General features: G+C 34.7%; 1 protein-coding gene and 2 long non-coding RNA genes across 3 annotated transcripts; 2 read left to right on the top strand and 1 right to left on the bottom strand.

Moving 5' to 3' along the window:
- Window positions 1-153: 153 nt before the first annotated feature.
- On the top strand, window positions 154-3,861 carry LOC127877244 (heavy metal-binding protein HIP-like). Its single transcript, XM_052422930.1, has 3 exons — window positions 154-500; window positions 1,526-1,952; window positions 3,336-3,861. Exons 1-3 carry the CDS (start codon window positions 260-262, stop codon window positions 3,364-3,366), a joined length of 699 nt encoding a protein of 232 aa, XP_052278890.1. The 5' UTR covers window positions 154-259; the 3' UTR covers window positions 3,367-3,861.
- A 1,924-nt stretch (window positions 3,862-5,785) lies between these two features.
- Window positions 5,786-12,204, top strand: LOC127877240 (uncharacterized). Its single transcript, XR_008048310.1, has 2 exons — window positions 5,786-6,136; window positions 7,684-12,204. It is a non-coding gene; the product is annotated as an uncharacterized LOC127877240 (long non-coding RNA).
- Window positions 12,205-16,287: 4,083 nt separating this feature from the next.
- On the bottom strand, window positions 16,288-17,669 carry LOC127877236 (uncharacterized). The gene is made up of 2 exons (XR_008048300.1): window positions 17,097-17,669; window positions 16,288-16,794 (listed from the first exon to the last, which is right to left on the bottom strand). It is a non-coding gene; the product is annotated as an uncharacterized LOC127877236 (long non-coding RNA).
- Between the last annotated feature and the right edge of the window lie 6,578 nt (window positions 17,670-24,247).

Raw genomic sequence — 24,247 nt, 5'->3', positions numbered from 1 at the left:
AACTTTGGTGAAATTTGAAATACTAACAAGCCAAGAATCAGTCTACATTCACTTATATGACTGTGTAAGTGATTCATGTGAATCGCATCAACAACGTGTATACATGTATTTCTAACGCTATCCAAGACGTTATCAAACTATACACACAAGTATGTAGTAAGTCGCCTTATCAAACCATCCTGACCTCCAGACAAAGATAAATGCCAACTGAAAAATAGTCAACTACTAGAAACACATTTCGGAACGTTAAATAAAAAATATGGAATCCTATGGTTTTCTGCTTTTTATTTCCGGGATGCTGGCGTTTTCCCAAGGGCAGATCAGCGTGTTTGCACAGACTGTGCCGGGCGTCGGCTCTACGCCGCCGACGGCGGTGCGCTACGCGCTGCTGCTAAAGGAGCTTGCCGCGGTCACGGAGGGCCGGGCCACACTGGAGGAGAGGGTTCATCGCTACCAGCAGGCGTACACCGCTCTTAAGCGCCGCATCGACGCACAAAAAGGTAATCCTAGTTCGTTAGTTTGTTTTTGCTGTATTTATTTTCCAACTTTTTTGTATCACATACACTCTCTTTTTGATATCTATCTACCCATAACGATCCAAATTGATATCTTTCATAGATTTAGAATTATGCTCCACACAAACATTAAGCAGGAATATCAACAAAAGGCTATGACTCTGCTTGCATACGATGCGTAGTGTGCACTGCATTCCCATAAAAAGGGATCAATCTACCGATATTTATTCTTCATTATGATAGCTTGTACAAGTATGCTGCGAATATGACAATTGAAACAACGCCTATACCGACGTCACAAGTAAACCCGATTGTGTCCACAGGTGAAGTTTCTCAATCATGCTTTGTGCTTATGAGTTTTTTATGATGTGTACTGCCGTAGTACTTTTTTTCATTTTGCGTCAACATGAGCATGAGATGCGTCCGCTAAACGGTCGTCAAATCACGATGTTGTATATTGGTTGGACGTAACTATGATCATAAGTCACTAGATCCATCATTTAAATCAATTTTAGAATGCTTATTACTCGGATTTGATGAATAAACAATCGTTTTCATTTCAAATATATATTCTCGTGTACGCATTTGGAAATATAAACTTCACGACAGCGTTTAATTGCGTATACATTTATAAGCACCCTGTGTTTAGTGTTTGAAGTTTATATATTGTTTACGTTATCATGTTCAATCATGAGCTCTTACAAACCAGCAAGAAATAACGCTTGAATAGAAGGAAACCTATTCTTCTGCGGACTACCGTTATATATCTTAGTGTATGCACACGAAAGAGCGTGTTTACGAATCCGCATTGAGATCGAAGGTAGCGACGCCACTCACTTCGAATAAAACGAGTGAACCATATATGTCGCTTAGTAAGGCGAAACAAAAAGACGTGAAAATCAATTAGCAAATCGCTAACATTAACAAAACATTCGGGCATTAAAACTCTGTCATGAAATATATCACCAACAAATTGAAATTAATTTATAATTAACGCTAATATGTTTCAGCAAGCTGCACGTGTTTCAATGCAACTACTGTGGCATTCACAGCCCATCTGGACAAAGACGTATCAGTTCTCGGTATCGACCAACCGCTTCCTTTCGACAACGTCACGCTGAACGACGGCAACGCTTACGACGCTAGGCACGCCCAGTTTCGCGCTCCTTTTAACGGCACGTACCAATTCTACGTCTCAATAGCAACCAGGGCAGGTTATCTGGTTGCTGCTGACGTCATGCTTAACGGAAACCCAGTCGTGAAACTGCGGACGGGAAATCAAAATCAGGTCAACTCGGCCACCACGGGCGTGACGTTGACCCTAAACGCAGGGGATGACGTATGGGTCCAACACGACCATGCGATCGCTGACTCTAACCGTCTCTTCTACGACGAAGGTTTCTTAACGACATTCACGGGTCATTTGGTCAATAAAATGTGAGCGGTTCAATATGTTTCATATTCACTGGTGATGATTTTTAAAATACAAATATGCGTGTTGATTGCTGTTTTTATCTCTTTACACAGTCCAAGGTTTCAGATGTTTTAGATGCAGGTACATCGTCTATGGTTTAATGTCATCGTAAAAAACACACACCTTTTTTAAATAAATGTGATTATAGTTAGTTTAATGGTTGTTTGGAATGGACACGGAACACATTTCTACCCTTTCTTGCACGTCGTGGTGTTCAATTAGATACTGTGGCTAATAACTATACATTACTATAATCGAGAATTCGTAAGGGATTGGACAAATTATACTTACTTATCTTGATTCGAAACTCGACCCATCGCTAAATATAGGATCTTGCATGAGTGGTCGTTATCTAAATAAAGATAAAAACGAGGCTTGTCGAGTTTTTATCTTTATTTAGATGTCGAATTTAATACAGGCAAAAGCCCGCCGCGTAACGGCGGGCGTTGACCGCTTCATACATAGACAAGGGATGCATAAAAAAAAATTCGTCACGCGACATATATTTTCGCGATGCTATTTATGACCTTGAACAAATCAAAAACACTTTAAAATATGCTTAATCACATGTAAATACAAACTTCAGGAAAAAATATACAAATCACGTCATAATTGTGTAGCTAATCGTGCTTAATATTCTCGCATCATATGTTTTTCTCCGCTAAATTTACATGTTCTGCCTCCATTTGTTTACGCTTCCTGTTTACTTTTTCCCGGCCTTCAGTGGGTATAAGCCATAGACAGGTTCACTACCAAAAGTGACCGTTTTTTCCGAACACAATTTTGGTAAACATAACCCGTCTTAAATGTAATGCCTGAATCTCGATTTTTGTCGAATATTTTTTTTTCGATATCTTATTGTTATTATTATTTTTCTTTTCGATATCTTATTGTTATTATTATCCTGACAAATCACAGACGCTTGATTTTATTTTAAAAACATTATTATCGGCATCTGTATTCTCGCAGTATTCTCGCGGTATTTCAATAACGCCACCCTACTGTAATTTACTCGTCAGAATTCACAACGCATTTTCCATTCGCTCTCAGAAAGCAGTTTAACGTGTGATCATGAGCAATATTCTGGTAAGTTGTGGCTGGTATCCATCAGGAACACGATTTTTTAACACATTAAAGTTATTCCGATTGTACTTTTCAGTATTTAGTAACTTCTTTTTACTTCGTCTGCTCTTTCCCCGGTTATATGATTTATATGCATATGGTTACACATAACTATATAAATATTAGGCCTCAAACCACTTCATTTAATAATGTTATGATCTCCCCCGAATATAGTTAGTTAGCAGTTTTTGTAAATGTAAGATCACACATAATTTTATTTGCAGAAAATTAGAAGGAGTAAGGAGGCATGCTTAAAGACATCATTTTTGTACCACAACCCACACTGGCCACAGGTGGAAGTAACGTACCCTGGATAGTATATGGGTCCAGGAGCCCAATATATTCAAACAAATATATATAATTGTGTTTTATGAGAGAAAAAATGACAAAGAGCCATGAGAAAAATCCCCAACCTCTGATATTGGAATCATAAAACTGACAGTTTTTAGAAATCAACAAAGGAGTTATTCCGTCACTATCAAAGATTCCAAGAAAGAAAAATACAATCCATTGTGAATTTTTTTCATTGATTTTCTTGGATGGAACATATGTGAACTTTTCTAGAACTGTGAAGATTCTATTTATGTCTGTCTGTATACAAAAATAAGTAAAAGAACTCACTACCTAGACCACTGTGTTGTGATAATTTTTTAGTAAGACAGTGTAATTCTAAAGAGTCGCAACAAGCTTGTTTAGTTAATGCATAAAGAAGATTTCCTGTGTATTGTAAAATACATCAATTGGCTGTTACTTGTTGTCCCATGATAGATTTGTAAACCCTTGTTCAAAACCATCATTTTGTATTTTGTAAAAATAATACAATATTACGTATAAGATATTGTTTTGAACAAACTGAATACTGTGCTGTATTATGCTTATTTTGCATGCATGTGTTAAATGGTTTATAATACAAAAGCCATTGATATCACAATAACAATTCAGTTTAGACTGTTTTTTATGAATTGCTACACAATTGCTAATTTGTTTAGTGGCAACATAATTTCAAATAAGCGACACTACTTTTCCAAAGGAAATTAAAATCCTGTGAGGTACCTGTATTTATGACATTCTTCAATTGCAAAACAAGTAAGCTGTCCTTCACTTCTACATAATTGTACATTGATAATCAAAATTGATTTGACAAATCACGTTCTTTTATGTTTAAACTTAGTTTATGCTAAAATCATCAAATTCAGCAAGATTTATTTGAATTTAGACATTTAATGAAACAACCTGTTTCCTGGGTAGGACCAGTACTCAAGGGTCAAGGGGCCTTTTCACGTTTCGGTAAATTGACAAAATAAAAATAACAAGTTTCACATTCGCACATTTTGGTTGTAATTATGATATTTATGAGGAAACAGTAATACTGAACATTTACCATGCTCTAAAATATCCATTATATGCATGTTTACGATTTAAAAACCTGAAAATTATCAAGTGTTGCAACGCGAAGCGATTGAATAATTTTGAAAGTTATGTTGTTGTCGTTATAATTTTTAATACAACGAGGATTGCATGTATAATGTATAAAATACATCAACCATTGTCTGAGGACGAATGGCCGAGTGATCTAAGCGATTGTTTTTTACTCCATTTACTCCAGGGGTCAGTGGTTCGAGCCCAGTTGACGGTTTCTTTTTCGGCGTAAGCTTTATTAAGCCAGCTTTTCACCTTAGCCTGACCTTTGTAAGTGTCCAATAAAATTCCAATAAAATTTCCCGCGGCTAGGTACGAATGAATACACTTCATTTATTCCATTGGCTGATTTGAGTATACCACCAGAACATTGGAAACATATCCGCGTCTTTGTAATACTGTTTTACTGTATGAGACAATTTTATCTCGAATGAAAAGGCTTAATAGATAGAACAGTTTTACACTCAATTCTCGACATCAATACAGTTTGTGCGTACACCTTTTATTTTCAGAGTATTACCAGCGCAAGAGCGTTTATACTTAAAAGGCCATGTTCTCATATTTAGTACTTACTTCCTTATTCCTGTCAACATGTTAACATGTAAAAGTATAAAGAGCAATGGAAGCGAGGCCTCACTTTAAAGCATTGCATTTCAACCCGCGAGGTATATCGGGTCAATTCGCGGACATTCAGAGTTTATATACAGGTCATCACCGGAGTTGGCGGCCAGTAAAATAATCGTTATATAATAAAGACGCTATCCGTGAACTAGGTGACCTGGAATTTTCTTTAGACCAGAAATATGTTAAATGAAGATATTCAGCAATATAATAATGGTATGTAAATAATAGATGCTTAATGTGTTTTCAACAATACAATGATAAATATTATTGTTGATAAATTTAACAATAATTATTCGTCCATATTGCCTTATGTACTAAAGTGATATTATGAGCATGTAACAGTTTATAGGTGTCTATCGCAACCGTTGATTATTTTTGATGTTTCTACTTCATATACACTTATATTAATTAATGCAGCATCATCATACTAAAACAATATACCAGAAAGAGAAAAATAATGCACTTGAATATCAACCGTACTTTCGTTTGACAACTGATCATGCGTTTACGAGTTGAACCTAAATTTAGTTTTAGTGCAGATTTGTTCATACGACACAAAGACACGAAATTGTTTTACGGATCATTTCAGCTTACAGGACTGGGTGGGTCACGTAAGAATATCGAATATAAAAATGAAATTATTCTCGGTTTGATAAATACGCTATAGTATGGTTGAATACGTGTTATTTAGAAGAGAGATTATGGTAATGGTTTAGCGCGTATAATGCACGGGTTTTGTGTGCATGTTTTAGCGCGAAAGCGCACGAGTTTTTCGTTTTGGGGTATATATGATTTGCACATCTAGTAAGACGCCATTCGAGGGTTGTTTTTGACAGGCAAAGTTATGGAGCAAGAAAACGAAAGGGTGATAAAGTAGTTTAGGCGTTCATTTGCGAAATACATAGTATTCGGAAGGAGATTTTCGATGAGAGGACTGATTCTCTGCTAGAAGCGGAATGGTGAGCTGGAACTTCGAACAAAGGTCAGACTTGTTGGTTCTGTTTATTGTAATAACACTGGCAACAACATTCCGATTGAAATTAACACAGGTTGTGTTCCTTGTTAACTTTTATGATAAGTATATTCAATAACATGCTCTATATCTTTATTTGTGCTGTTGTTTTTGTTTAGTTCCAACTATTCAGATACATCAATTGATTTGATTATTGTGTAAAAATGAAACTATTTAAGTTCAAAAAGAGGTCGCAAATGTAATGGTCTGGTAGGATTATATATAGGTAAGGCCACATAGTGTGTCACTCCAGGTTGTTTTGATAGCAGAGTTAGATCACTCTCCCTCATGTTTTTACGAACACCTTGCTTTATTTTTATTGTTTTTAAGATATAACACCTTATATGGTAATACATGTGTTACAAGTTTGTGTATTAGTTCCAAGCGTATAATTCAACAAACGATTAATTAAAATTAACTGCCGTTTTCCATATAATTCAGCACGATGGTTGTGTGCGATATATGAGGTGGTATGATAATAAGCGGATGAAAATTTATGCGAACATATCTTTAAACTATTCAGGTATTCCAATTGGAATTAAGAATGTTACATCAAAAATCGATACATTACGGAAATATATATTCTATTCATCTATGAAACAGCTATAGAGACTTGTCTTGTAAACTTTTTTCGAAACATGTTTGTGTTTTGCATATATTACATCTCGTTCGCTGGATATTGAATAAACAGTTTATGTTATTGTTGTATACAATTAAACATTTTCTCTAAATTGAATTAAAACATTAAGAGTTATTATATTTTTCATAATAATTTAAGACGTTAAGTTTCCCCTGCAAGGTTGGTGTCAATAATGGTGTATGCATATGTGCTAATTAATTTACGATATTTTGGATAAACTGTGGTATAAATTTGGTTTGAAAAGAGCGTTGACAATAAGACTGTTGTTTTAAACTTAGATGAAAGGCATTTATCGGTTTTGTTAAATTTAGTTTCGTCATAGTTTAATGCATTTTTAAAGATTAGGTACTGTAATGATAACAAAAGTAGACCGGATTTATTTGCAATATAAGTCGATTTTGTTTTCGTGATAGTTTTTGTTCTTGTTTGGTGGACTGTTGGCTTGATGTGTAAAGACATTTTGCTTTTATGGTGTTTGGCCGTTTTTTGAATGCCAGTTAACATGTGTAATTTTGCTTATCGTTTTGGTGAAAGCCAGTTGACCAGATGTGGATAAACCCAGTTAGCGCGTGTAGTTTGTTAACCAAATTTGTTAAAACGTGCGTTTACATTTACATTTTTGTTTTTATTTAATGTTAAGATTGTACTGTTCGAAGGATATTATATATATTGGAGAACATTAAATGTATGTTATTAAGGGCCAGATTGGCTTATGTAAATTAACCGGTTGGCTCGGGTTGTCCGTTGACACTTTGTTTAAAGCAGATTTTTTCAGATGCGTATATGCCAGTTTGCTTGCGTGTCAGTTCACTAAAATATGTCTCAAAACACATGTTGAAATTGCATTTACACATGTTTGCGAAGTTTATTTTTTCAGAAGCTGGACAGTTCGAAGAATAAATAATGAATAGTGTAACATTATAGTAAGAGGGCAGCTCGAAAGGTATAATTTGTTGTTTGTTTTGTTTTGTGTAATTATGTGTTAGAAAATAACTTGTTAAGATTAATAATGATGATTTTATTGATGACGATGTTATAAATGTTGATGATGATGCTAACGTTATTGATGAGGAGGAGGAATAGTTGACAGTATTTTGTGAATGGATAATACTACATTAACGAATTTTGAGTGAATGAAATTATTTTAGGTTTGATAAATACCGAATGATGTTGGTCTATACATATTATTTAGAAGAGAAAGAGTATGGTTATGGTTTAGCACGTAAAAATGAATGGGTTTCTAGGTTTTGCGTTTAATTGAACAAAAACAAGTAACGGTTCAGCAACAGGGATTATTCTCAGATGGTACATGTATTCTTTTTAGAGTCACAGAAATTCAACTTTGCACCAATAACGGTTTTCTTTGAGATTTGTTTGATGGGTTAAAATTCTAAAAATTGACTAGTTTTGCAGCCGACCAAGTACCTATAGCTTTGTATTTGAGTGTGTTAAGCATTTTGTTGTTTTCAAATTAGTAAATCAAAGTTAATACGGTGTTCTAGTATATCAATTGAGCTTATGCTATTGCCATGGAAATTTGAGCCAGGGTTCGATCAGTAGCTTAAAGTATGTCTGTGTTGGTGAATTGAACCTAAAAACAAATGTCAAGTCGGTAGTTTTAATTTTAAGAGCAGAACATACGTATTGATTGTGAGAACATTCGTAAAATGTGTTTGGTATTTGTGCATGTCTCTTGTGGTCATTGGAACAAGTTGTTTAAGACCAATTGGCGTGATTTTGAAAGCCAGTTGGCTTGTATGGTCAGTTGACCGTTTTTAAAGCCAGTCTAAATGGTGTGTGAAAGCCTGTTGGCTTGTGTTGTCAGGTTACCGAACTTTCTTGGAACGAAAGTCTCATAGAATTTACAATATTTGCAAGATTATTGTTTGCAATGCAGTAACTGGACAGTTCGAATAGTATATTAAGTATTGAAGAACATAAAGGTATGGTTTATGTAGTATGTTATTATTATTACTAGGATTATTATGATGTATTTTATTTGGGTGCATTCGGAGAATTGCAAAGACGGTAGTTAAAAAAGAGCCTATTACATCAGATATATTAAAGAAATTTTATCACACTTTTGTTTCTGAGAGCGATTGTTCTTTGGGGTATTTAAGAGGCGTTACAATCTTTTTCTTATCTTATGCTGGTTTTTTAGAATAAGTGAAATTTTGTCTGTTAAAAGATCAGATGTTGTATTTTTAGATATGCATTGTGATATTTAAGTTGAAAAGTCAAAAACGGACATTTTAAGAGAGGGTAATACTGTTCTGATTGCAAAACTAATACAGACACATGTCCTGTGAAATTGTTTGAAAAGTGTTTGTGTGTTGCAGATATTGCATGTTCATCTACTGATAATGTGTTTAGACCAGTTTATTTGTGTAATGTTTAACACTGTTTCAAATTGATTTCTAATAATAAGCATATAAGTTATTCTACTATAAATGATAGTTTTGAGGAAGAAGTTAAGTCTAATGGGTTATGTTTCTTCTAAATATGGACTTCATTCTTTTCGTGCTGGTGGAGCATCTATAAGTGCCAAAAATAAGACTGTGGATAGACTTTGGCAAAGACATGATAGATGAAAAAGTGTTTCCACTAAGGACGGATATGTTAAAGATTCTTTGAAAGACAGATTATCGGTGTCGCTAAATTTAGATTTGTGAAAAGTCATTATTAATGTATGTGTGATTTGAAATGTATGATGTGTTGTTCGTAGCACATTTAAAGACACTATAATATATTATTATATAAATGGTTTGGAAATGCTTTTGAGTATTATTAAGTTCTGTGTTTGTGTTGTGTGTATGTTCCTTGTGGTCATTGGACCAATTTGTTTACGGCCATTTGGCCTGATTTGGTAAGCCAGTTGGCTTGTATGGTCAGTTGACCGTTTTTTAAAGCAAGTTGATTTGATGTGTGAAAGCCGGTTGGCTTTTGTGAGTTGACCTTATTTTCTTAAAAAGCATGTTCACATGGAATTAACAATCTGCAAGTTTATTTTTTGCAGTGCAGTAACTGGACAGTACGAATGGTATATTAAGTATTGGAGAACATAAAGGTATGGTTTATGTAGTATGTTATTATTATTATAAGGATTATGATTATGATATTTTTTATTTCCGTTTTAATGTTTATCATTAATTTGGTAAATATTGTTTTATTATATCTGTTTAATTCTCTTGTGCATTATTCGATTGGTCATTTGACCGTTTGTGAAGGCCAGAGTGTGCCTGATGTTGTTAGCCGTTTGGCTTGTGTGGTCATTTGACCGTTTGTGAAGGCCAGAGTGTGCCTGATGTTGATTAGCCGTTTGGCTTGTGTGGTCATTTGACCGTTTGTGAAGGCCAGAGTGTGCCTGATGTTGATAAGCCAGTTGGCTTGTGTGGTCAGTTGACCGTTGTTGAAGGCCATAGTGTGCCTATTTTGATTGAATTGATTTTATTGCTTTTACAAATGTTTATAATTGTATCTTTTCAGTTAAAACACAGTTCGAGAGGTATATAACGTGGTGGAGAATATTTAGGTATTCATTTTATGTTTTATATTATTTGTATTCTCTCTTTGTTTTATTCGAAAGTCCTGTCAAATACAAGCACTCACTCCTATTTTGTCTTTGGTTTATTATTTGTTTGATAATGATAATGATGATGATATGGGTAATAAAGATGATGAGATTTTAATAGTATTTTGAGAATAGAGAATAATAAATTTACTCATAACTATGAGTAAATGAAATTATTCTCGGTTTGATAAATACGCTATAGTATGGTTGAATACGTGTTATTTAGAAGAGAGATTATGGTAATGGTTTAGCGCGTATAATGCACGGGTTTTGTGTGCATGTTTTAGCGCGAAAGCGCACGAGTTTTTCGTTTTGGGGTATATATGATTTGCACATCTAGTAAGACGCCATTCGAGGGTTGTTTTTGACAGGCAAAGTTATGGAGCAAGAAAACGAAAGGGTGATAACCCCGCCCGCCCGCCCTTAATGAACATATGTATGGTTAAATAATTGGTTACATTGCTTTTATGTTTATAATTTTGCTATTATAAAGTCTATATTTAGTATATTTTCAGTTCGGTTTTTAGTCCATGTGAGATGGGATCTTAACACGAACCGATTTCTTTACTGGGAAAGACGATGGGTGTATTTTCATTTGAGTCTGAAGCAGCTAAGTTTTCTTGATTATTTTGACTCATTTTTTACATAATATTGTGTTTGAATGAGGTCTTTTAAGTTATGGGTGTCATGTTTTTCGAGACTCTCAATTTCTGGAGATAGTACCTCCAGCATACTTATTGAAATATTGGTATGTTTAAATGTCAGTGTTATAATTTTTTGTTGTCGTTCGTAATGAACGTTTAATTTTAAAGACATTTTTATTTTACGATTACTTAATATTTTCATTTTGGTGTGACTGGTTAGATGTTGAAGTCGGTTTAATATAGCTGTTAAATTCGTCATATGCATTTATATATTTCTCGGAATATTTATGATTTATCAACATTCTTTATAGATGCTTTATGGATTTTATGGTTTGAGTGATTTGTTTGTTTCTTGTTGATGTCCGGGGTGTGTGCAGGATGCTTTTGATGTTTGTTTGTTATGTTAACTTGCGCAATGAAATTGATAATGTTTTAATTACATTTTTTACTATAAAATACTTAATGTTACAGTATCTTAATAGCTGCTTATTTGTAGATTTCTCTAAATTAGAGGTTTTGGGAGGTGATGAAGGCACCTAGACACCGGTCTCGAGCCATGGGTCCTCATACGTCCCCCTGCCATTAAAAGAAAAAATAAGAAAACAAAAATGGCAGTAGGGTTGCGTATCCCGCTCGCGGTTTTACCTGAATCGTTTATTACTACTGATTATTGTATGGGGTGTACGTGAAGTCATGTACACTTCTCTTGATTGGTGGTGGTAGATGAATCTTGCAGATATTAGCAGCTTCTTTGAACAAATTAATGTTTCACATTTGTTTATTTATAATATTTAAGCAAGTTAGCGTGATTGATTGGCATTTGGGGCGTCCTGTGTGCACTGTGGGCATCGGCGGGGATCAGTTTATTCAAATAGTAACTCTTTTTTGAGATATATACTTGACGTCTAATTGTTATGAATACATTTGCACCTTTTCACATGACACACATGTGTATACGAAGTATTCATAATTACATGCCCTACAGCATTTAAATAGTATCGTTTCAGTTCTTTATACACCTGAACAAAGATGTTACACCGTTTCCAGTCGTCTCGAGATTCCTCAACTGAGCGGTGCCGTTGAGGTCTATATCCATTGCGCATACAACATATACGGGCGTCAGAAGAATTGTTTTTTGCATTTATTTGTTGAAAGTCCTGTCAAATACAAGCACTCACTCCTATTTTGTCTTTGGTTTATTATTTGTTTGATAATGATAATGATGATGATATGGGTAATAAAGATGATGAGATTTTAATAGTATTTTGAGAATAGAGAATAATAAATTTACTCATAACTATGAGTAATATATTTTTATAAACAACTGGTAGCAAGGTGAGTTGCAGATAATTAATCAGTAACCACATTTTAACTAACTATTTTGACCTGTTAATTCTTTTCAGCTCAATTCAACAGTGCAAAATGCCCATAATATCACTTTAAGCATTAGCACGATGATAATTGATACTGTTAATAATCGAATCAAATAGCAATGCCCGACAAACCACTAAAACAGGTTTGTTCGAAGAACGCGCCTATAAGTACGGATACTTCTCGTGTGGCCGGTTGACTCATATGTTTAAATTTCACTTCCATTCTTCTTTTGGTTTTCTGTTTTGTATCTATAGGTTTATGACCAGCAATATGTTATAATGTAAAATAAGCCGCGAAAACTCCCCGTAACATCCCGTACTGCGTGTGATGCAGCTAAGAGCTGCACAGAAAAAGACATTCGCTATCCTTGATCTCATTCATTAAACTATTTACGCCGTATATCTTTTTTAAAGATATTTCTTGTTTCTTTCTTTAATTGTATTCACGTTTTTACTGGAGCCGTTTAGATGTAATGTTTACATTTATCAAAATAAAGTATTTAATGACAAACTTCAAAACATGCCAAAATCTGTGAAAAGGCCCCTTTAATGGTCATCTTGAGAAAACTCGCACTTAAGGGATCAATACCAAGACCCCACAGTGACTAAGCGGACACCATATCCACTAAGCAGAGCTACTGAACCAGCTTTGAATTACAGAGGCTAAAACACACAATGATAAGATTTAAGATCTTAAAGCGAGATTATATGATTTTTATATGTGTAACATTGTAATATATTGATAAAATATGTTACAATAACACACAATAGGCAATAAATATTATACTTTAAAGACGAATTTCATAAAATGCAGCAAAGACAAATTAGCGCCCGAGCCGATTGTGACGAAGGTATTTCGTTTATATTTTCCTACAATAACCGATGCATTCATCTTTTTATTAGCATCAGAGTTAGTGTTCCTGTGTCGTATGATATATATCGTTGCAGGAATTTGAAATGAACCGTTAAACTAAATTTAGATTCACATCGTACATGCATGATATTCATGCTGGCGAATTCGACTGTACAGACATTTTCTATTTCAGAATTAAATATCTGGCTTATTTCGCATTTTTCGACACATGTTCTTCTTCACCTTTATTTTAATTTATATTGTAATATATGTATAATAAGTTTTTTTTTACACATTTTATATAAATTCATAAATATTTGACAAAATCGTATAATCTCGCTTTAAAGGGGCCTTTTCACAGATTTTGGCATTTTTTTAACTTAACTCATTAAATGCTATATATTGATAAATGTAAACATTGGATCATAAAAGCTCCAGTAAAAAATCAAGAAAAAAAAATAAAAAAGGGAAAAGAACATTGCCCGGAGCAGGTTTCGAACCAGTGACCCCTGGAGTCCTGCCAGAGTCCTGAAGTAAAAACGCTTTAGCCTACTGAGCTATTCCGTTGAGTACACATTCGTGACGTATTTTATACCTTATATAAGCAATCTTCGTAGTTTCACAAAATTTAACGACAAAAACAGAACTCTCCAAATTATTCAATCGTTTCGCGTTGCAACGCTTTATAATTTTTAGGTTTTAAAATCGTCAAAAGATGCATATAATGGCTATATTAGAGCATGGTTAATGTTCAGTATTACTGTTTCCTCACAAATATCATAACTAAAACGAAAACTTACGGATCTGAAACAACTTTTTTCAATTTTGTCAATTTACCAAAGCGTGAAAAGATCCCTTTAAAGCCTGGCTGATATAAAACACTTTTATCAAGCAAAAAATATGATTGATTTTTTTTGGTAGCATTACTGTTTTATTGAATGAATTTTTTGGTAGCATTACTGTTTTATTGAAAGTCTTGTAATGTTTTGTACCCAATACTTTCCATATATTTATTACAATACATGGTAATCAAATATAGATCTAAGCTATTGACCGTAAATTAGGTAGCACCTGTTATCATATTAAATTCAATACAAAATGACCACGAATCTAAGATTCTATTCATAACATGACCAACCAATTTTCTTTTTATTTTTTTTATGCTATTTTCACCGTTTATTCACATTGTAAAAGAGTTTAACTGAAGAAATTCGCTGGAAATTCGTAAAAAAAGACGTCTTTTCACAATTATATAACCTGTGTAATAACATTCGTGTAATAAACAAAATTGAGCATTACGTTATTTCACTCCTGGAGCGTCGGTCATGTTATAAAGCTGCATTCTTTATACTTAGTCTTGCTCAGTTGGAGATAATAACACAGTTGAGATGAATCTCGGTATCTTGAGACGATTTATTGAGCTCTAAATGATAAGAATGGGATGTATTGTTCATAATAAAAATAATTAATTAACAAACAAATTGGCCGCCGTTTCGGTTAGCATAATAAATACATTTAAAAGAGCCAAACAGCTTCAATTGCCGGCCGAGTTGATGTTTGTATATTTTCTCATTTTTGTAATGTGTCGCACAAACAGTGATTTTGAGTTTAAATGCGATGGTATTTATGTCAGATGTGCAAAAAAGTTGGTCAAAAGCGGTTAAAAAATGACGAAAATCAGTACAAAGATAGGGCTTTTCAATTTATGTCCATGGACAGAAATGATCTTAATTTAAACACGCGCGGGTCACATGTTAAACTACGTGATTCGCTCGAGGCATGGACTCGCCTGAATAATGAAAATAAATGCACAGACTCGGAGCACAGGTGTTGGGCGCGTGGCCAAGTCACGTAAACACTATCAATATGTCTTAAAACAACATTTTTCATCATTTTGAAAAAAAATAATCTAATACATATATATATACAAGGTAGGTTTCTCTAGACACAGGAAACGCAGCTATATCAACATTTTTAAGTTGTTAGTTGAAAAACTCGTATTTGTTTATTGTACTAATATGGATCATATTTCGATAGTGTTACTCTTGTAAAAATCGGCACTGAACGTTCGGTCAGACGAGAGCCGACCTGGTATTTCTACGAGTTCGAGAAGTGTTTTCTTGTAATTTATGTTGGCAAGTAGCCGTTCGTGGTCATATTTCGTCACGAGGCATTTTTTCCCAACAAAATGGTACATAGTTTACGAAAATCGACCGCCATTTAGGCACTTAATGGCTTATACATGTTGATGTAGGTGATTTTCCGTAGTCAAGAGATACATACCTTGTATATATATATATATATATATATATATATATATATATATATATATATATATATATATATATATATATATATATATATATATATATATATAATATACCAGCACTTTTTGTTATGTCAAAATGATGAAAGATGTTGTTTTAAGACACATTGATAGTGTTTTAGTGACTTGGCCACGCGCCCAACACCTATGATTTAGTAGGTTACACATGCCCAATTAATTTCCTTCTTTGTTATATATAGAATTCGCAATCTTTGATCTCAAATTTCACCATGACCGAGCGATAAGCCAATATATAACTATACATGACTGGAAAGGTGGTTTCATAAACTTACAAAAAAACTGCATTTGAAAAAATTCTATACGGTGTAACTCAAAATAATTACCTTAGAGCATATGAACCGGTTTTGACAGCTACCGGCACTGCCATTTGAAGGCAAAAACCATGCCCTACTATTGAGGCTGGCAACCACTAACATACAAAGAAATGCACAAATCAGGCCTTTTGCCCTGTGACTTACACATGTACCTTTAAACTGACACCTAAACTCTTCATTTCAGATACATTTTTAAAATCTTATGCACCAGGACCTGCATCATATGTACTAAGTAGCAAACCGACTGCATGTAACCCCCCAAATTCCACTTCCGTTTAGGATAATGTAACCTATAAGGGAACCCAACCCCTTCAAATTTGAATTAAAGGCACTTTTTCCATAGGTATAATCTGTTTTAAAAAAGATCACAAAGTTCCAGTACCATGACACACAGATTTATTCATTAAAGTTGACGTTGAAAGCGTCACGCGTAACAGCGTTTCGCGTCAAGAATTAAGGTAGAAAAGCCGACCTTGGTTACATCATACAGACAGCACTTAGACTCCATACAAGGCATCACTTTCGATTCTAATAGCATAGCAGATGTAACATATGACTTAATAAGTGAAAACAAATCATCAATGGCATTATATGTGCATCATAGCAGGTTTTGAACAAGATCCGAACAAACTTTTTATATATTTTTTGGCACATTTTAGGTAAAATCCATGTAGAAGCAGCATTTCTGATGTCATTTGACCCAACAAAAGGGCTTGCTTGCATGGGAAAACAACACACTTTACTTCCTGACGCAAAAAAAAGTCATCGTCAGACATGAGCTTTAAGTTTTCTGTCACACCTGGACCTATGATTCCTCGGCTCGAGTTCCGTCTCGGACAGGCTCCGGAAAGTGTCAGTCTGGCCCGGGTGCTCAATTCCGTGTAATCTGAGAAAACAAAAAGTTGTTTAGTGCACATTTACCCATTACGGTGCTAACTTATGTAAGTGAGATACAATTAGAGTAAGCTTTCAATAGTCTGTGTGGCTTTATTTACTGTAAACGGATAAGTCACCATGCCGGCATCACATTGTCGGGCACACTGGCAAAGTTATCGCCACAAAATGTGGTTTCAGAGCTGCAGTAATTGTAAAAAACAACAATTTGCCTAATTTTGGTGACAAAAGTGTGCCATGATATCAAAGAAATCATTTTACAATAGATTTCATTGAAAATAACAGCGTACTAACCTGCAAAGACACCGATCCTCTCGACACGACTGGGCGAGTGTTGAGGGCCGTCTCCGAATCAGTCATACTGTGCAGTTTTTGATGGCCTGTCACTTCAGCCGGACTTGTAAACCAATTGGACAGCAGTTCAGGCAGAGCTATAGACTAATTCCGACACCACCTAAAAATGTACATTTAGGTTTACGTATAATATTGAGGTCACTTAAATACAGATTCCCTGCTGTTTTTCACGCACGGTCTATCACAACAACATCGTTCCAAGAAAGAAAGCATAATATTATTATCCTTTTTGTGTTTTCAGCTGAATACTTGATTTAACTTGAACTCAGCAAGATATCCAAACAGGAAAAATAAGGCAAAGTAGTGTTATTCTGAGTAGATCTGCCTGGCGGGATTGAAAGCGAAGGCAGATAGCAGTGTCGGTCCAAAATTGCTTGCATGGAAAAACAACACACATTACATTTTAAATAGTAAAAGGCTAAAAGTAAACAATAGCAATAAATACAGATGAAATAAAGACAGGAATTAGGTTCATTATTGAGATTGATGCAAATTAATGTCAAAATGTCACTGAAAAACAATACCGAGTGTTTACGTAGTCTTAGAATGTGTCTTCGGAACAGGTTTCGGAGTGATTTTCAAGCATTTACCCCCCTTAGGACCCCAAGTGCAACAGCCCAATTGCAAACAGCCCTTAATTGGGTCAAAATGACATCTGGTAGTTATGTTTTGCAATACAGAGAGTTTTTGATGGTAAATTGTCAACATTCTGGAAGACGACTAACTTGGTCGGAAGTTCTTAAAGGTTACACATGCCCAATTAATTTCCTTCTTTGTTATATATAGAATTCGCAATCTTTGATCTCAAATTTCACCATGACCGAGCGATAAGCCAATATATAACTATACATGACTGGAAAGGTGGTTTCATAAACTTACAAAAAAACTGCATTTGAAAAAATTCTATACGGTGTAACTCAAAATAATTACCTTAGAGCATATGAACCGGTTTTGACAGCTACCGGCACTGCCATTTGAAGGCAAAAACCATGCCCTACTATTGAGGCTGGCAACCACTAACATACAAAGAAATGCACAAATCAGGCCTTTTGCCCTGTGACTTACACATGTACCTTTAAACTGACACCTAAACTCTTCATTTCAGATACATTTTTAAAATCTTATGCACCAGGACCTGCATCATATGTACTAAGTAGCAAACCGACTGCATGTAACCCCCCAAATTCCACTTCCGTTTAGGATAATGTAACCTTAGTAGTTCTTTGTTTTGAAAAGCGCGGAAGTGGAAATCACGTGAAATTGGCGCTCACGTGACCCAAAGCGTGTATACGTCACAGGTTAATAATAGTCTTGAGCAATTCCGTTATCAGAGGGGGTAATCACGTGATAGTCAAGATGGCGACGTCCGTACCGAGATGGTTATTTTTCGCCGTTTTATACCCTTTATAACTTCTGTTTATGTTTTAAATGACGCTCACTTTCCAGCAATATCAGTAAAAAAGGGGGTTAGCGTTTATTTCGTATTTAAATTCGCTTTATATTTCGACTTTACTCCTCGCAAATTTTCTTAGTGAAGCCCTAATTGGGTCATCTCGCTAAGAAAGTTTGCACCGAGTAAAGTCGAGATATAGAGAGAATAATACTATGAAATAAAAGCCAGTAACTTTCTTCCTATTATGGCTGGAAATTGAGCGGAATAAAGAAAAATAATACAAGTAATACAGGGTATAAAACGACGAAAAATACCTGCCTCGGCATGGACGTCGCAATCTTGTTTGTCACGTGATTACCCCCTCTGGTTATGTACATGATTAGGTTTCGTATTGTTGATGCTTTTGGCATTTTTTTGGCACAATTTTTGCGAAAATCAGTATGGAAGAGTTAAGAATTAGAGTGCATCTGACAAATACTATTGTGGTCAGTTGAGAAAACCAAATTGTTGTGAGAAAAATCAACTCGGCCGGCTTTAAGGTTATTCAAACCTTCATCAACCACATCTTGCAAAACCCACTTTGAAGTGTTTGATGGGGGCGTTAACTTTAATACTAAGTATATTTAAGACAATATAAGGCTAGGATTAACTGGCAAAGTAAATGCCGACTGGAATGAACCGCGCACACTAGGTCATGGCAAACGGTGGTGGACCAATATGCTTTTCTGGAACAGTATCTTTTAATTTATTTTCAAATGAACTTCATAAATGAAACACTATATAAATAATATATGTCATTAAAAATAATTTGTTAAAAAATACGCGTGTAAATAATAAAGCAAGTGATGCAGTTTTGCGGTTAAATTAATAATGCTAAGTTATCGTCCAGGCGCCTGCTAAGATAACCTGTTTCGTCGAATGTAAATGATTTTGCGCGTGAGCTTTGTGTCCAAGTATCCTATTCTCATAGCATCGGCCCTCCTCGTTGTATTGCGACTTCAACGAGCCTACTTGAAAAACAATTCATTAACGACAGGGCAGTTTATGCTATTCAATTTTAATAAGTTATATTTTATTTACTGCTCATCAAAGGTAATTAGAACGTTCTGTTTCATGGTTTCTGATTTTCATTGGAAAGCGGGTCATGTTTACTCTAGGGTGAATGTTTGATTTTTTAATCAATGATACACATAATTGTTTTCATTGTGTTACTGGTTAATAAGTTGGTTTATGTAATGTTTTATAAACAACTCAATTTCGAAAAAAAAATCTTTTAAGAACAAGATAATCAAGAGTTTCATTTTTCCTTGAAGAAACTTTTTATAGAATAAGCACAGTACCAAACCTTAGCAACCAAGTACCAAAACTTAGCAACCAATCAAAAGTGCCGATATTATGAGAAACTTTGTAAATGCTACAGATTACTATAGGGAGCTAAGCCTAGTCAGTATTATGACCTAACATTCCCGATTTCGATGCAGTTTTTGTTTTTAAGTCATTAATACACATTCAAGTATAGGTTGACATATTAAACCTGTTTGTATATAAATCATTTGAATTCATAAATAAAGATGTATTCGTTAAGAGGGCCGATACTACGGATACACATGCTAACGAATGGCTTCATCGTTTTGTGTGTGAATCGAGGAAGTCAACGGTTAATCGCATTTTCATAACAAAATGAGGGCAAAGCAAGTGTTTATTCCGAGCTGAATTGAAAAGCATCAATTGTTTGATAATATTTTATATTACTTTGTTAATGAAAATACTCATACTATCCTGTCAAGTCATGCTCAAAATACAGAATGTATTTCCCTACTGCAACGACACATTCGTTTAGAGCTGTGAATGAACAGCAGATGTCAGTGTGTAGAGCAGCCATAAAGTTTGGTGTTCCAACTACTTCACTAAGACATAGAGTAAGGGGAAGAGTAAATCAAGAGATGATGTAATCAGAACCCTCTTCCATTCTGTCACAAGATGAAGAAGCCATGATTGTAGACCATTTTAAGCTTATTGATAGTGTTGGATGGGGCTACACAAGGATGGAATCCTTCTTCCAGAATTAAACGAAACACGTTTTGCTCTCTGGCATTAAGTGCATATGCCGATGCCTTGTCCCACGATAATGTTAAGGCAGTTTTTGAGAATATAGTTATTTTTTCCTTTTGACAACACTGCAGTAGATTCGTCCCATTGTATACCATCCGCAGTATATAAAGATAAAGTCTCATTTCGATGTAATCCAGAACCCATGGAGTTTCATGATGTGTAGTTATTGAGACTGGATTGGATACATAGTGCATATGTTTTTGAAAAAAAGGACTGCATACAATTCAAATTTACAGCAAGTATAAAAGAGAGATGAAATATAATTGCCATTTTTTTTGGCAAGTCGTCCCTTAAGACATCACTGTAAATAATATTGAAAACCACAATAACAATGTAAAATCAAGTAAAGAGGGCAAAAGTAGGACAGCGAATCAACAACAAACAAACAGAAAGGCATCTGCTAATATTACAGAAAAAAACAAATACCAAAGTGAAAAATCTGCTGTAACATCCCTACACAGGCCCATCTGGACGATTTTTTCCATTCTCTGGCAGAAGTGGTTTTAGTTTAACTGATGATGATGATTATAAGTGTTGTTGTTTTTTGTTTGAAAAAATTTCCGACCTATTGTATTGACAAATTGCGTGCTCTTATATTTACAAAATGGGAACAATGTGATTCACAGAGATATTGTCACTGGATACATTTACAGTTTTGTTATTCTTATATGGATTTGTGAGGAGAGGTGATCACTTCCGCTGTCGATGTCACACGGCAGTGAGAAGGTAGCTGTTTTAATGCTCAACTTCTTTTTTGTTTAATGTATTTCTGTTTTCTAGTTTTGTAAACATATACTGTATTGTAGGCATTGGCTATATAGTAGTTAATATGTTAATAACCTGCTGTAATTTTGAAAAAAGGACATTTCTTGTCTGTATAAAAATGTTAAGTTTTTGTAGATAAGGAGAAAATATACATTTAGGCTTGTTTAAGAACTGAACCATAGGCTTGTGATAGTAATTTTCTTTTAACTTTTGGTACGTTCATCGCCGAAATGTTTTCGAAACTGATGTATTATAATACAAGGTCGTCGTAAAATGTTATCCGTGATGGTTTAATCACCATTGTCAGTTGACAACACACACACACGTGATATCGTGTAAAGGTAACATGCCAGTAAAGATTCACGAAGTGTAAACGCCCGACAAATTAAGATTTCAACACCTTCACACATTAACATATTATTTGATTAACTTTAACATTAAATTACATCCGATAATCATTCTGTCAAAAGCCCAATTTTGCAAATTTCAGTTATGAAAAAGTGTTTTGACGATTTATTATTAAAGCGACTTATTTCCGATGCTGACACAGATAGTGGAATGATAATTAACAGAGTGGATAATCACGTGATAGTCAAAATGGCGACGTCCATACCGAGATGGTTATTTTTCGCCGTTTTATACCCTTTATTACTTCTGTTAAATTTTTTAAATGACGCGTACTTTCCAGCCATATCAGTAAAAAGGTGATTAGCGTTTATTTCGTATATAAATTCGCTTTATATCTCAACTTTACTCACCACAAATTTGATTAGTGGAGCCCTAATTAGGTCATCCCGCTAAGAAATTTTGCACCGAGTAAAGTCGAGATATAGAGAGAATATTACTATGAAATAAAAGCCAGTAACTTTCTTCCTAATATTGATGGAAAGTGAGCGGAATAAAGAAAAATAATACAAGTAATACAGGGTATAAAACGACGAAAAATACCTGCCTCGGCATGGACGTCGCCATATTGATTGTCACACGATTACCCCCCCCCCCCCCCCTGCCCCCTACTGATGTATCCTATTTTCACTTCTATTGTGCAATATGCATTGATTTATTCCGCGCATATGCGTTAGGATGTACAAACCATAATTTTCGAAAAAATATATGAAATAGTTAGTCGCCATCCGCTTTAGTTTATATAATTATAACGAATGATAACGAATTTTGAGATGCGTACATAAAAGAAGGTAAAAACTGCACCGCACTAGAAATTGTTTGTAAACGGGTAATGTCCGCTCATTTATTTGTTGTGTAATGGCATGTTTGCCATTCTTTGTTGATGCATATTTATATTCAATTATTTTCTCCTACAATTAAAGCTTTTGCAATGCATAAAACCAAGTTAAAACTGATGTTTGTGTGCTATAATCTACAAATTCAATCGATTTTACCAACGGATATTATTTAATAAACTGCCCCTGTTCATTTGAACAACAGTAATGTAGAGCACATGACGCAGCGTGTGTGACGAAATTGAAGTTTATCAAGTACATAGACACATGAAAATTTCTTGCAGTAGTGATATTATGTCATAAGGGTCGTCTGCATTTAAATATTTAACAAAATTATTGAAGACCTGCATACACCATGGTCAGTTATTTTTGTTACATGGATTTGTTATTGATGTAATAGAATACTTCAAGGTAAGATAACATTTCGAATGTTTTTTGTTTTTAATTGTACTTATGTAGTTATACATATTAAATTACATGTATTACTTTCGATATTTTTTTTTTATTCTACTGGTGCAGTTGCTCATTCAATTTGGTCTTTTGACAAGTGAGGGGCTAAACTTACTAATGAGCTAGTTACAATAACTTGTTTGTCGCGAGCTTGATTTTCTTTTTGCTGACGCATTATGTTCAAATATGTCAGTTCCTGATCTCCATTTGGAGGGACCATTCTAACATAAGTGCCGTCGATGCACCCGATTAAGTCAGTTCCTGTTCTCCACTCGGAGAAACAATTCTAACACGAGTACCGTCGATGCACCCGACTACACACGGCATATCCCGAAAATAATTTATAAAAAATATTCCGTGCATCCTTAAGTTCGTCACCCGAGGTCGGAACTAGTATTGCACTGTCTTTAAGGTTGTATAAAGCGGCAGTCACTGCCGTCACATATCTTGACACCATGGTAACATCTACCCCAAAAGTATTCCCTACCAATTCAAAGGAAGTTCCTGAATCATTAAACCTATGCGCTATAACACGGCCTATCTGTTCCCGCGGTGTCTAGGTTGGTTGCGTCAGATAGGTCGTTGCGGTCTATGTCCTATCCTCTAATTAGTCGATGCATGCCGTCTAAAATCTCTACTTTGTCTGTTGTTCTTCGGCGTCAATATATGTCCATAGTTTCTTTACTCGTCGATATGGTCTAGGTCGTCGATGGTAAGAGTTTATTATGTCGACCATTTTGTCCAAGTTACCTCGCGGTTACTTGTACTTAGCCAGCTTGTGTGGCAGTGTATGTTATAACTGAGTTTTAAACAGATCGGTATATTTCATCAAATATTATACACATACTTGCAGATAAGTTACCAATAAATCCATCAAATATATTAAGTACACTTAGATACTTTCCGGTATGTACAAATTAGAATAACAAAAAATACTGATCTTGAAAATACCCAACTATTTTCTTGGTCATAAAATCCAATGTGGAAATAAGAGATTTGTAAGATTGTTTTAAATGTTCAACTAATAATTGTTCTACATACCAGCTGAGTGAGAAGTTACGACGAAATCTTCACCGTTACAATAATAAATACTTTAAATTAACCCTAACCGCACACTCTTCAATCAGCCT

This window comes from Dreissena polymorpha, chromosome 1 (assembly GCF_020536995.1).
Source record: "Dreissena polymorpha isolate Duluth1 chromosome 1, UMN_Dpol_1.0, whole genome shotgun sequence".
Taxonomy (NCBI): Eukaryota; Metazoa; Mollusca; class Bivalvia; order Myida; family Dreissenidae; genus Dreissena; species Dreissena polymorpha.
Note: the sequence above shows the minus strand (reverse complement) of the source record. Positions and strands in the feature narration are given on the sequence as shown.

What these genes read in the sequence shown, in the direction of transcription:
- LOC127877244 (XM_052422930.1), top strand. Translation starts at nt 260, where the DNA reads ATGGAATCCTATGGTTTTCTGCTTTTTATTTCCGGGATGCTGGCGTTT. An exon ending in CCGCATCGACGCACAAAAAG is followed by an intron (nt 501 to 1,525) that starts GTAATCCTAGTT and finishes AATATGTTTCAG; the next exon opens with CAAGCTGCACGTGTTTCAAT. An exon ending in GGTCATTTGGTCAATAAAAT is followed by an intron (nt 1,953 to 3,335) that starts GTGAGCGGTTCA and finishes TTTTATTTGCAG; the next exon opens with AAAATTAGAAGGAGTAAGGA.